The 13,832-nt window shown below is 32.8% G+C and overlaps 1 protein-coding gene across 4 annotated transcripts in view; it reads right to left on the bottom strand.

The window, feature by feature from the left end:
• Positions 1–3,958: 3,958 nt before the first annotated feature.
• EPHA5 (EPH receptor A5) overlaps positions 3,959–13,832 on the bottom strand; it is a 314,725-nt gene continuing 304,851 nt past the window's right edge. For all 4 annotated transcript variants that reach the window (XM_024768966.1, XM_024768968.1, XM_024768967.1 and 1 more), the window contains 2 exons: positions 11,695–11,850; positions 3,959–4,064 (listed from right to left, as the gene is read on the bottom strand). In XM_024768966.1, the coding sequence (XP_024624734.1) occupies positions 3,959–4,064; positions 11,695–11,850 (262 nt within the window). The remainder of the gene's footprint in view (positions 4,065–11,694; positions 11,851–13,832) is intronic.

The raw sequence follows: 13,832 nt of genomic DNA, 5'->3' as shown, positions 1-13,832 counted from the left end.
CATTATCATCATCATCATTTTATTGTACCTACTTTTTATTTTGAGGTTAAACATCTGTCAGGACATAAGCAAAGACAGTTTACTATCATTCTTAGCTTTCTTTTTTCTTTATTTTTAGAAAGGACAAAATGAGAAAAGGATCTTATTCTACTATGCAACATCATACATCTAGTAAATTTCTAACATCTGACTCAAATGGCATTTGCCATCTAATGTACAATTACAGCCAACAAATGTCTTCCACAGGTAAATATCTCTGCTTGTGCTTTTGAGAACCCACTTTAAATGGGAGAAAGAATGGTGTTAAAAAAATCTTTAACTTTCACATGGAGATTAAATAGCAGACATGCAAACACATTAAGTGCTCAACTGATATTAATTTTCCATTTTAAACTTGAGATAGGAAACTATTTCTTCACCATTGCACACTGGTTAAAACTCTTACAAACTGAGATAAGGATGTTTTGCATTGTTTTGGCAACTCTGAAACTAATAATGCTGACCACATTTAAGTTTAGGTAGAATATTGGAATATAATTTTTATAGTAATCCTACAATTTTAGAACACTGACTTGGTGATTATAATACAAGAAATAAAAGACCATGCACATTCATTTTTTTTAAATGGGAAAATCAAAATTTTTACATTTTTACATACAATTCATACATTTCAACAGCCAAGAAGAACTGATTATGTCATTTTTACATGTGAGCAAATGGCAAGATTAGAAAACAAATTATTATTGATAAAAGTAGAATTGAGTGACTTAGACAGGTATCAGTAAGTTGAGAATTACTCCCTGCTTTTACCTCTTTTTCAAAGTTAAACACTGAGAAAGACTTACGCTTTAAAGATATTGTTACTGATAGTTAAAATAACATTATGTTTAATTTGACAAATCTATCTTATGTACTAAAGTTATTGAATCTATATTTTATTTTTGTTGTCTGGTAGGTGACGATATGAACCAAAAGGATAAGAAATCACACAATCAAGATTTGTCAAACCTTGCCCTGGGTTACTGCCTTGTTGCATTTCACAAAAGCTGCCTCTCTCCTTGTTCCACTTCTCACATTTATAGATGAGATTGGCACTTCCCAATTGGTGATATATTGAGTAGTGAACAAATATTTTTGAAAGGAATTCTTTCTTCTTTTTTTTGGGGGGGCGGCAGTGCATCTTCTAAAGTCATATTGACATTCCTTAGAAAGTCTCAACCAAAGTGAGATATGGATGAAAGCTATGTGTTTATTTAACTTTCATCTCAATTTACTTTACAAAATATACATTAAGTTTTCAAAGGAAGGAAATAAATTTGATCGAAATTAATTTATAATGTTCTTTTGTGAAAAAGAGAAAATCTGCATTGTAACTTCAAATTCCAATCACTTAGATATATTCCGTCCTGACCTCTGAATCATCTTTGAACACATAAAGCTGGAAAACAATTTAAGTATATTTGTTATGTATAAGTAATTGTGGCTAATCTATCAACTCTAAAATTTATGGTCATTTCTCTTTTAAATCAATACATTTATTCTTACTTTGAAGTTTCTCAGTTGTTACTTTATCACTTATATTTGGTTGGTTTTACTAAATTCAATAAATGCAACACAATCTCCAATTATTTTGTACAAAAGGAATTAGTTTAGTTACTTTTTTGTTTTCTGAAACAAACAAATGCATCTTTCATAATGGTGATGCCTCCTTACTTGTGATTTTATCAAGACAAAGTTAAGTCCATCTCTCTCTATTTTCTCTGGAAATTTCACTACTATAGAGTATACTTAAGCATAGTTTGTGTGGATCCATGGTACAGTACAGACCCAGTAAAGAATTATAGCCCTAATTGGACAGGACTCAATATATCATTTGAAATTGCTTAAAACTTCCCTTTTTCCCTATATTCTTTAGCAAAGAGATACTTAAGTAAAAGGTGGGCAGGGTAGAAAGAAGTTACGTCCCCAAAGTTTATTCTTGTATATGCTAATATTTGACTGAAACAGGCACTTGGGAAAGAGAGAGGGAGTACCAACAATATAATGCTGGTATATTCCCTATGGATGTCACTAATCCAAGCTATTCCAGTATAACTATTGCCACTGATAACCAGAAGTAGGCTGTATTTTGCTTAAATGCTGTGCTCTTTGAATAATCACATGTCATTCGTGATTTATAAAGTGTAATAATACAAAAAAACTTGGTTATTTCACCAAGGAGCTCAGTTTTGTTCAAGTTCTAATAATGGTTCAAATGTCAGTCTTCACCAAGTGTGGTATATAGAATGTACACAGGACATATATTTCTTAATAAGGCCAATTAAATAACACTTTAGATTGGCTCATCAAAATAAATTCAGTTCAGTGTAACTGAATACAAGATGAAATTACCAAATGAATAAACTGCCATCAACAAATAAAACTGTCAAGTCTTGCCATAGAGAAAATTCTAAAGGGAAAAATATATACATATGTATTTGTCATCATTCCATTGCTGCTTTAGTATCAAAATTTCTTAGAGCTGAGCCACAAGGGAAATGGTTACCAAGGATTAACACTTAGGGGTAATGCTTGGTGCTATGTGCTGGATGTAACAACATTAACAGAAGTCTGCACAGTTAAACCCTTCTACATCCTGCTGAAAACGTGCCCTTTGGTGTCAACTTTGCTTGACAAGATATTTTCTGGGACTCAGAAAGGTGAAATTTCTTACAGGGGTGCAAGATTAATGGCTAGAAGAACTGCATTATCACAGATATCACAAAGTATTTTTAAAACGCCAAAGGGGATTTAGTCTTTTAGACATTTCCTGTTGGAGAATAAAGAGATTTAGTAGCTTTTAGACACATGAGAGGAAAAAAGACACAAGCTTGGGTTAAATTTTGTTTTAAGCTTCCCTATTTCTCCAATTCCTAATACACTCTGGAACACTTGTTCCTGAATGTTGCTAAAATTAAAACACTATTAACAATGCAAGCAGAATTGTAATACACACATGTGCAAACCATACACACACAGAGCTCCAACTTAAATTGATTCCTGGGTATATAGCAAATTATACAGTATATTCACATTTATTACCTAGTAGTTTCTAGAAGAACAACTATAAGTAAATTTTATAACACAGAAAAATAAATATACACCCTGTATTGTACTTGTCCTTGATCAAGCAACATGTTTATACACTAGTTTCTATAACTTAACGCTGTGTAACAGCATTTAAAATTACAAAAGAAGATATCTATTTAGAAATTATCTAACCATATTGCTCTTCAATACACTTATGTAGACAATTAAGACTTGAAGTTTGAAGTAAACTTCAGTAAACTGCAGCTTTTGTTAGCCCACAAATGGCTATAAAACTTTTCCTTTCAAACAGATTCTTGGAAATTTTGAAAAGGGCTGCCTTCTTTCTATAAAGGTGCTATAGGGGCTTCCCTGGTGGCACAGTGGTTGAGAGTTTGCCTGCTGATGCGGGGAACATGGGTTCGTGCCCCGGTCCGGGAAGATCCCACATGCCGCGGAGCGGCTGGGCCCGTGAGCCATGGCCGCTGAGCCTGCGCGTCCGGAGCCTTTGCTCCGCAACGGGAGAGGCCACAACAGTGAGAGAGGCCTGCATACCGCAAAAAAAAAGGTGCAATATATAGTTATATACTTCATGTATAAAATTTTGTATAAGTAGTGAGAAGGATTTTGTTGTAATATAAGATAATGTTTAACCTCATGTTCTTATTCCATGCAGGTTATATTTGCTTCATGAAAAATGAAGATATTGAGAGGAAGATAAAGAGATTTTAGTAAAACACTGATCACAAATTCTGTGGCTGAAACAAATGCTTTCTTAAGGTTTAGAAATCACTGAGTTTTCCCTTTTACCCCCTTTTTTGTTAAAATAAATCTCAGGGCTTGTTTACAAAGTGCAGAATCATTCACTTGACGAAGTGACAATTAACTGAAGTTACAATGGCACCATCCTGTTGACCAGCTGCACCTTCATTTCTTGAAGGCTGTTCATAATCTTCTTCTGGTGACCAACAAGAGTCACTCCAAGCCGTCTCAAATCCCTGCATGAAGAAAGCACACATTGGATGTATGTATTGATTCAATTTGTACCACACCTCAATATTTCACGCTGGCATAGAGGCTAACATTTTGCAGAAACTAATTAGATTACAGTCCCAATTTAGACATACAGGGTCCAGTTTTCAAAAGCAGGCTCTAAAATTGTACCTGAAAATCTGTTTGCAGTCAAAGATATATTTACAACAAGGAGTGATATATTATACATTTGCCACCTTTTTTGGACATGATTATTTTGTTGGCACAGAGCAGTGAAAAAACAAATTTGCACATGCTTACCAATAAATATTTAAATTAAAGGGTACAATTTCATTGAACGGTTTTGAAAATATGGACCTATAATAGGAACAAGCACTTTTTTTTTTGCTAAAAGAAGTGAGCATAAAATACTCATAAAATACTCAAAAGAAGTGCATAAAATACACTTTAAAAATTTTCATAGCTAAGCAGTTGAAGACCAAACTTTTCAAATGACTGTCAGCACAATCATTTTCTATAACAGATAGCTTTAGGGGATAATCAGCACTACATTGCTCTTATAACACTTACAAATATTTTATTTTTTACTTGGAACCCAAAGTAGAGGAGCTTTCTTCCTTTATCAAATACATCTAGGCTCTATTGGCATTTAGAGCACTCTGAAGATTACACGCTATCAAGCAGTCTTTTTAACCAAGATGCTTTCATACTGTTTCTTTTAAACAAGCTTATTATTCAAAAGAAAACTACAAATGTTTAGATTCCTAAACTACTAGCATATTATGGAGCTCAAGGCCAGTGCTCATGGTTTTTAAATGTTATTTCATAGGATATTCAGGAATTCTATTTTCCCAAAATATGCATTTGGCAAATATAATAATTCAGGTACATTTGGCAAATAATAACGTTAATTATAAAAAATGAGCATTAACAATTCAAGATTTTTAAATGACAAGGGATGTTTGGTATGTTAGATTTTTTAGATAATTACTCTATTTAACACATTATGCTAAAAGTAGAATACTTTTGCATTCAGTAAGTGCATCAATTTCAGATTGTCTTAGAGTTCTTTAGAATTGGACACAATGACACTAGAATTATTATATGTAAAATTGAATAGTTTTGGAAGATCAAAGAAATCTCTTAATTATCAGAGGATACAAATTGAATAAAAGGGTACTTAATCTCCATGTGTACTATTATTGGAAATAATTATTTATCTAAATAATATCTTAGGTGTCTTTTTCTATTTATGTTTTCTTGATTTCTTATGAGAGTTTTAGCAAATGGCAAATAGCTAAAAGAAAAAAAAAGCAATCACTTGGCTAGATAACACAGCCAGTTTTAGCAGAACCGGGACTAAAACCAGGAATCTGACACCAAAGTCCATACTCTTAATTTCTCATTTCTCTGAGATATAATTTTGAGCAAAGAACTTTAAATTACATGTAATTATTTATTCACCTGTAAAATGAGAACTCTGTATATATAACATCAAATATCCAAAATTCTAAAAGAAAGAAGATACCTAATAAAGGAAACCAAACACTTACTTCTTTGACTGTAGCTATGGAAACACAATCTATAGAAGTATACTTCATGGCAACTACAGTTATGGGCTGTATAACTAATACTCATGTTTCCACATGTAATTTATGCATCATGAATTATGAAGACAGGAGAATTCATGGGTGCTCACTACGAAACTTTGGACCTAAGTCAGGAGAAAAGAGTCTAAAATTTCTTAAACTGAAAGCAATCGACCTCTACTAGAGAATGTAAATAATTAGTGCTTGAAATAAAATTTAAAACATATGTTTTATCACATGCTTTATAAACCTACAGGTGATTCTGACAAATTCAGATTTGAAAGTACTGATTTAATATATACATACTGAAACTGCACAATTCATATGGCCAACCCAATTAATAGGAATGAGGCTTTGAAAATAGCTATTACAGTTTATTCTGAAAGACCTAAAAAAATTTGACAGGTTTTCCTGCTCAAACAGGGTGGACTTTGCATATACAATACCAAAACCTTAATTTGAAGTGTGTATCTATGGCGGGGGGCATGGGTGTATGCGTGTATGTATTCCATATTCCAACTCTTGGTTGTTTTGTCTAACTCATGAAATCACTAGTTTATTTTTGTTTATTTTTAGACTTATTTATTTTAGACTTATTTTTGTTTCCACTGTCTTAACCTGTTATTATATTATATGTAAATATAACCTCATTCTCTGCAAATAACCACAAGAAAGACTCTGGTTCAGTGCTTTGGGAATTTAAATTTTTTGTGGCATCTATATCATGCTAAAGAATGAATGTTTTAAGGAATTGTATTGGATTAATACAGTTATAGAGTTTGTGTTTACAGGCAAATAAAACCTGTCCTTCTTCAGAACATTTCATATATCTAGATTTTAAATTAAATTTGTTTGAATTTTCCCAAACATAAAATTTTATTTAGGATCATCTTATGATCTGATTATCCCCTAAGATTCATACGGAAGGTCAGACCACTGAAATTCTCTCTCTCCTTCTTCCTCTCTCTCCCTCCATCTCACCTCCCATCTCTACCCCTCCTTCCATGGGATAAATGGAATTATGAGAACACAGCATTGAGTTTTACATACTGCCATAAATTATGTCTTTAATGGAATGCTGTTGCTTTTAAAATCTGATCTGTCATTTCAAAAGCTGTCAAATTAATGTGCAGAGATTTAGAAAGTAGCATTTATAATGCATGCAATATACATTTACCTTTATACAATGTGAGTTACAGTTAAAAAGTGGGCAGAAATAAGATTATTAATGCAGTTAAACTTGTTCTCAGCAGCAAAGTAGTTTCTTTAAAAATCCCATTTATTATTTTTCTAATAATACTACAAATGAGAATTAAAAAGGTATTAGAAAAACGTTTCTAATAAAGGTTAAGTAACTTTATTCCAATATTGATAAGTACATTAAAGTATTTTCTTTTATGTAGTTTTGTCTCACACTTTTGTGATTTCCAACAATTTCCATTTTACTCCTTAAAGTACATATTAAATGGTCAATTTAACAGTAATAATGTGAGAGAAATTTGATAAAAACTGAAGTATTTTACATTTCATGATGAAGGTGCTGCTCTATTTGCAATGATTTTTGAAAAAATAACTTGAAAATGGTTTAAGATGTATTTTACTACTTCCTTTTTCTATATAGGAATTTTTGTAGCAAGGCAAAGTTTTAGGTGTGTCCCCTTTACAAATATTATACTAATTTTTATCATGACCACGTGTAATCTTAAGTAATACCCAAAGCCAATTCTAATGATGATAAACTGTATTTCAGCATAGGTCTATGAATCTAAACATGATGAGAATAGTATTGTTACATGAAAAATGATTTGGATTTTGTCAACAAAGCATGGTTAGTTTTAGAAACGCTGCAAATATAATGAATTGCCATTGTTGTGATGACATTCCAATCTTTTTTCAAATGTTATTCCATAATATTAAGTAATGGAAAACACTGATATTATGGTGCTAAAATGGCAGAATGAAAAGTGGAGAATAACGAGAGGTGTTTAGTTGATATTGGAGCCAGCTCTTGATTATTCAGGATGTAGTTCATCCACTTGTAGAGGAAACATTCCCTTACATTCTTCTCCCTTCTGCTTTACACACCTTTTAGCCATATCATTGGTACTTAGCCCCACCAACACTGGCTGGATAGGAGAAGGGAGAAGAGAGTTTAATGAATATTCACTAAATTTCAGTGCTTATTCTTTTTGTCATAGTTTTATTATGCAGTTGTATGTTTGGACTTCTTTGGTTCACTTAAAAGAATCCTGATAATCATTATATATGTACTGTACAAGATAAATATACATATATTTGGCAAGAGAGAACTTAACCATGACCTGGTTATGTTTTTCAATGGTTGAGACCTTGTGAGGGTTACAGTAGACATTTTAGCTTACTTATGTAGAGCACAGAGGATAGTAAGCACTCCTACGTGTATTTTAGGCGTATAATAAATTATGCATAATGATAAGTTAAATTTATTTGAATTAGGGTGCACAAATTTTGGCTCTAGATTTGTGACACTTTCCTTTAAAATATTTTAATATTTTAAGACCCTATTTTAATAAATGATACTAATAGGAATCTCTTCAGCTTACACACAATTGATATAATATTTAAGTTCATTGGACTTTGCTTATTTTCTGAATAATCAAAAGTTTACAGTACTCGTCTGACAAGTTTAAAAAACAGCTGTAATACTGTCCTTAATTCAAATCTTTGGATTCATTTTGCAACTCACCTCAAGCTCACAATTCCCCCTATCGACCATAACTCACTGCACTTAAACACCATAGTACAGATTGCGTCATTACTGCTACAACAATTGTTCTAATATGAGTAACTGTTCACAGAACAGCAAAGTTTAGGCACAGTGATCAGCAGACAGAAACATCTAAGGTTGAAAGCCACTTTCATTGAACACATTTTAACTCTAAGATCTTGAAATATTTCATTTCTATTCCACATCAAGCCATACGTGTATGTGCTGGCAAAAACAAAAAACAAAAAACATAAATAAAATTAAACCTTTATGAAGGAAATTTTCACCAAAGTATGTGGTTCTGAAAAACTGTAATTGTTTACTCTTCCTTATTCTAAACCCACCATGAGAACAAATTTAATGGCACAAATTATAGCATATTTTTCTTATGTAGGTATATGGCAGTTTGATCTTTTGCTTTATATTAATTAATTTTATTTTTTTTCTAAGCATTTATTACAGGTATGAATATTTCTTCCATTTCTCAGTTTCTATTATACTCTGGCAATAATATTTTATTTATTATAGTATTATACAGGCTACATAAAATTATTGTTTAGATATAGGCAAAGACTATGTATATATAAATCATTAAGTAGTTAAGAGTTTGTCTTTACTGATATCCCAGTTCCTTTGCCATAGTCTTTAATAATGACTGACTTTTTTTGGTGAAAGGCTAGCAAAATGCATAGATAATTTTGTTTCTTATATTTCTGACCAAACAAGTAACTGATTACCCACTCTTTTGTGAGTTATTTAACATAATATTTTGATAAATATGTTCTTACTAATAGGAAAAATATATGGTCAATAAACAGGACTTCCCAGGTGGTGCAGTGGTTAAGAATCCACCTGCCAATGCAGGAGACATGGGTTCAGTCCCTGGTCTTGGAAGATCCCACATGCCACGGAGCAACTAAGCCCATGTGCCACAACTACTGAGCCTGCACTCTAGAGCCCTCAAGCCACAACTACTGAGCCCGTGTGCCACAACTACTGAAGCCCGTGTGCCTAGAGCCCATGCTCCGCAACAAGAGAAGCCACTGCAATGAGATGCCCGCACACCACAATGAAGAGTAGCCCCTGCTCGCCGCAACTAGAGGAAGCCCACACGCAGCAATGAAGACCCAACTCGGCCAAAAATAACTAAATAAAAAATAAATAAATTTATTAAAAAAAATCAGTCCTCCAATTCAAATATTTTAAAAAAACAAACAGAAAACCCCACAATAAACAAGACGACATGTATTTAAAAGGTGTTGGACTCTCCAATAAATCAGCTTCACTGAGGTTAAGGTTGGCTGGCTCAGTTCCTAGTAAGGAATGTGTTATTATGGTCCCAAGCAATTGACACATGGTGACCAACATTCTCTGAACAGGAAGATGTTGGTAAGTCTCTTAATTTCACCTTACTCTTCTGGTCAGAGTAAATAAATTAAAACATAAAATATCTGACAGGAGGCAATATAACAGGAGGCAACAAGCTACCAAAGTAACAGAGAGCTTCGAAGAAATTGAACCAAGTAGAGAAGAACTGACCAGACAAAAATACTGGAAAAGAGAAATGAGTTGCAGACCATCATAAGATGATAGAAGAAGCTATTAGGGCTTGAAAGAAAACATACAAAATGAGAGAGTTTAGAGATAGAAGGGAAAATAGGAAAGTAAAGAGAAAGGAATTAAAAGAAATAAGAAAAAGTGAAACCATAATTCTAAAACACTCAACATATTTACAGTATTTGGGGGCCCCAAAGAAAGTAAAACAGAGGTAGTTAATGCAAAAGCCATTATTGGTGAGTATAACTATTCTCTGAAGGGAGAAACAAAAAAAGTAGTGGATATAAATATATACATGTATATGTGCTATTTTAATAAAAAAAAGAGACATCATTTAATGCAAATAGTTTTATTATATATTTACAAGTAATCTGACATCGGGTAGAAGAAATACCTACAGTATCATTTTAATATAAAATGACAAATGACTTTAATAAATTAAAATGACCAGTTTTACAGAAAAATTAAAGAGCAATCATGTAAAAATAGTTTTAAATTATCAGTAAAATTTTCCATTTATTATTTTAAGTATAGCACAGATGAGTTTTTTGAGTGTCCAAAGAAATAATGGGCAAAGTATATGTGTCATCAAATATATATGATTTAGTGGTGATGGTGAAAATGAGATTCAATAAATTAAGATAGCCAGCTGAGTGGTGATTTTAGGTCCTTTTAGCTATAGTTATGGAGAAGAGAAATGCTGAGAGAATATGACATTAATTGGTGATAAATGATGGTACCCTGTTACCTTTTTGTGGATGGGCAGTGAATTCAATGAACCAGAGAATGCCAGAATAGAAATGGTGAGAACCAAGCACTCAGTGTTCATATTATGTGAAGTAATGGAAGAAGGTCTGTGGTTTAGTGCTTTAGAAGGTTCTACCATGTTTTAAACCTTACAACAATATTTTAACCTTTGAATTTGTAGGTAATTTGAACTAAGTTATCATTTTATTCACAGGTTAAAACATCATTTGTGTTAATGTAATCTAGATGTAACCACCATAACAACAGTTAATTTTCACAAATAACAAATATTAGGCTAAAGTAATTACACATACAGAGTATATAATAAGATACAAACAACTTACAAGAATTCAATATTTAACTCTAGTGATTTTTATTTAATAAGATTTGATAAACTTTATCTTAAACGTGCAAACAGAAAAGGGCACAATTGGTTCCACTGAGATTGTAACAAATAACAAATCAGAGGCAGGATCTAATGTATCCTTGGATTGCAAGAATATAATATGCACCACTTAGAGAGTAAACAAGATTCCTGCCTGGGAAGCTTTGCTTAAGGTGATGTTACCTGGGTATTCATCAGAGCCAAAATTTAAGAGTATGTTTTGTTGTTATTTAGGGCTAGCCACACCAATTGTGCTTACAGTTTGTTTTGTTTTGTATTTACATTCATATAACATAGGTATCAGTATAAAAACTGTCAAGAAAACATCTTTTCCACAACACAAAGTACCAGTATTTTGCCAAGGAGATGTTATTCCAATTATTCAAATATGCAAATGTTATTTGTTTGAAGTAAAGAGGCAAAGATACTGGCCACAAGTAGCATTAACCATGCAGTTGTTAACAATACAGGCTAAAAATGAAGAGGCTTCTTTGAAAGCTGCCATACATGGACAAAGGTTACCTGATTTCCCTTGACCTCATCCAGATTGGTTTCTGAACAATTTTTCTCGCCCCAGCAATTATGTAAAAATTATCAGAAAAATTACTCACTCCAAGGTCACCTGAGCCACAGCGTCCATTGAACTGTATCCATTTTCCATGAAAATCTCTGTATATCGGCCCATTTTGATTGCTTCTAGCCATTCACCTACTGATCTGTAGGCCCCAGACCCCAGTGAGCCATGTTCTGCTAACAAATTAGGTACTCTAAAACACATAAAACACAAATATTAAAAGTAACATTTAAACTCTTTTGTAACAAATTATATTGTAATATTAGCTCATAATCAATGGATCTTTGAGTCTATAAGTATATTTATAATAGAAAAATATACAAATGCTAACAAGCAAGAAAGTAATTCAAAACACAAAACAATCTGCTCAGATTTTTTCTATCGATAGTTAATGATGACTTATAATGGCTTGATATGTACATTAGCTAAAAATTCCATGTAGTAATTTAGATGTATTTACTTCCTAAAGCTGTTTTGTTTGTAAAAATAATATAGAAAATGCTACCGAATAGAGATATGCAGGATAATTTGTGTAAAGCCAATTGCTTCTAGACTTCACTAGAGAAACTCATGCTCATTTAAGCTACTTTCCCAGGAGACCAGAAGTTAGTTATCCTTTATATTATGCTCTTACATATACAGGGGTGCTTGTTAATTCACCTAATTACTGGTTCATTCCAGTAGTGGAACTGGAAAGCAAAATGTAACCCCCAATACATAAGAAAACTGAATAGAATTAATCAAACCATGTGATGCTCTTAACTATACTAAATTTATACACTTTGGCCAATAATATATGATATGATAATGATGATGAGGAAGATGATGATTTCTAGAAAGGTATCCTAAGGAAATAATCAGGAAAAATGGCAAAAAGTACATGTGCACATTTTTGCTAATGAAAGTAAACATCAAAAGCAATTTAAATGTCCATCAGTGGGAGTTTACTTAAGTACATTTCAACCGTAAGATATAGGACAAATACCTTTCTTTCTACTCATGTTCTCTGTACTTTCTCACATCCCATTTACACTTCAACCTACTTCAGTGTAGTTTCTTCCACACCAATTCTATAAAAATTGCTCTGGTTAAGGTGAGCAATGACCTCGATTTTATCAAAATCTGTGAAGATTTTCCAATATGTAAGATGACTGACCTTCCAGAAACATTCAACAATCACCACTACCACCTCCCTCTTGAAATTTTACCTTACCTCAACCTTTTTTGAATCATTGTTCTCTCTTTTGTGGCTACCATAACACTGTATGTGTCTCTTCAATCTCCTTTGCTTGCTTCTTTGTCTGACTTTAAAATTTGGAGGTAGCCAGGACATGGCTCTATATCTTGTCTACTCAGGCTATAACTTTATTCTACTTTAGGCAGTTTTACCCACTTTCATAGCATCTATTTTTCTCCAATTTTCATCTCCTGCCTAAATCTCTCATATATTAATATGCTTACTTCATGTCTCCATTAGTTCCTGGGGTTCTCATCACAACATGTCCAAAGCCACACTACTCATCTTCTCCACATGCAATTCTTCCTGAAGTTCTCGTCTTTATACTCTATGATACAACAGTCTGCTCCTTCCTCGTTTTCAGTCCCCTCACAATCTATAATTGTGTGTACTATCCATTCGACTTCCAATATATTGCAAATCTGACCATTTCTATTTAATTTGTCACCACCTTAGTTCAAGACATCATCATGTCTTACCTGCACAAGCACTCTAGCTCATAGTTATTCTGTTAAATTCTACTCTCACTTTCACAATGTTTTTATTTTGTTTATCTCTCTCTCCCCCAACTGTGTGTTGCTCAGTGTTGTATAATCAGCACCTAGCCCACAGCATGACACAGAGTAGACACATGAATATTTATTGGCTGAATAAGTGGACATTTGGTAGTAATTTGTAGCCATTAAACAGTACAGTCAAAGATTTGTTGAAGATAGAATGGAGTATAGAATCTCGAAGTTGAGATTATAGAAGATTTGCAATTTTTGGTAATAGCAAAGTCTAGAATATGACTATGAAAAAGAGTTCGAGGTGGGCTAGAGACCAAAATCATTGAAGGGGAAAATTTCAAGTATTGAGAGATATTTGAATATCATCTACATGGTTACTCAAATCACCTAGTTTTGTGACATGGGTTGGGATAGAGAGAAAGAGACAGT

This window comes from Neophocaena asiaeorientalis, unplaced genomic scaffold, assembly GCF_003031525.2.
Source record: "Neophocaena asiaeorientalis asiaeorientalis breed wild unplaced genomic scaffold, Neophocaena_asiaeorientalis_V1.1 scaffold48, whole genome shotgun sequence".
NCBI classification, from domain to species: domain Eukaryota; kingdom Metazoa; phylum Chordata; class Mammalia; order Artiodactyla; family Phocoenidae; genus Neophocaena; species Neophocaena asiaeorientalis.
This window is presented reverse-complemented; position numbering and strand designations above follow the sequence as displayed.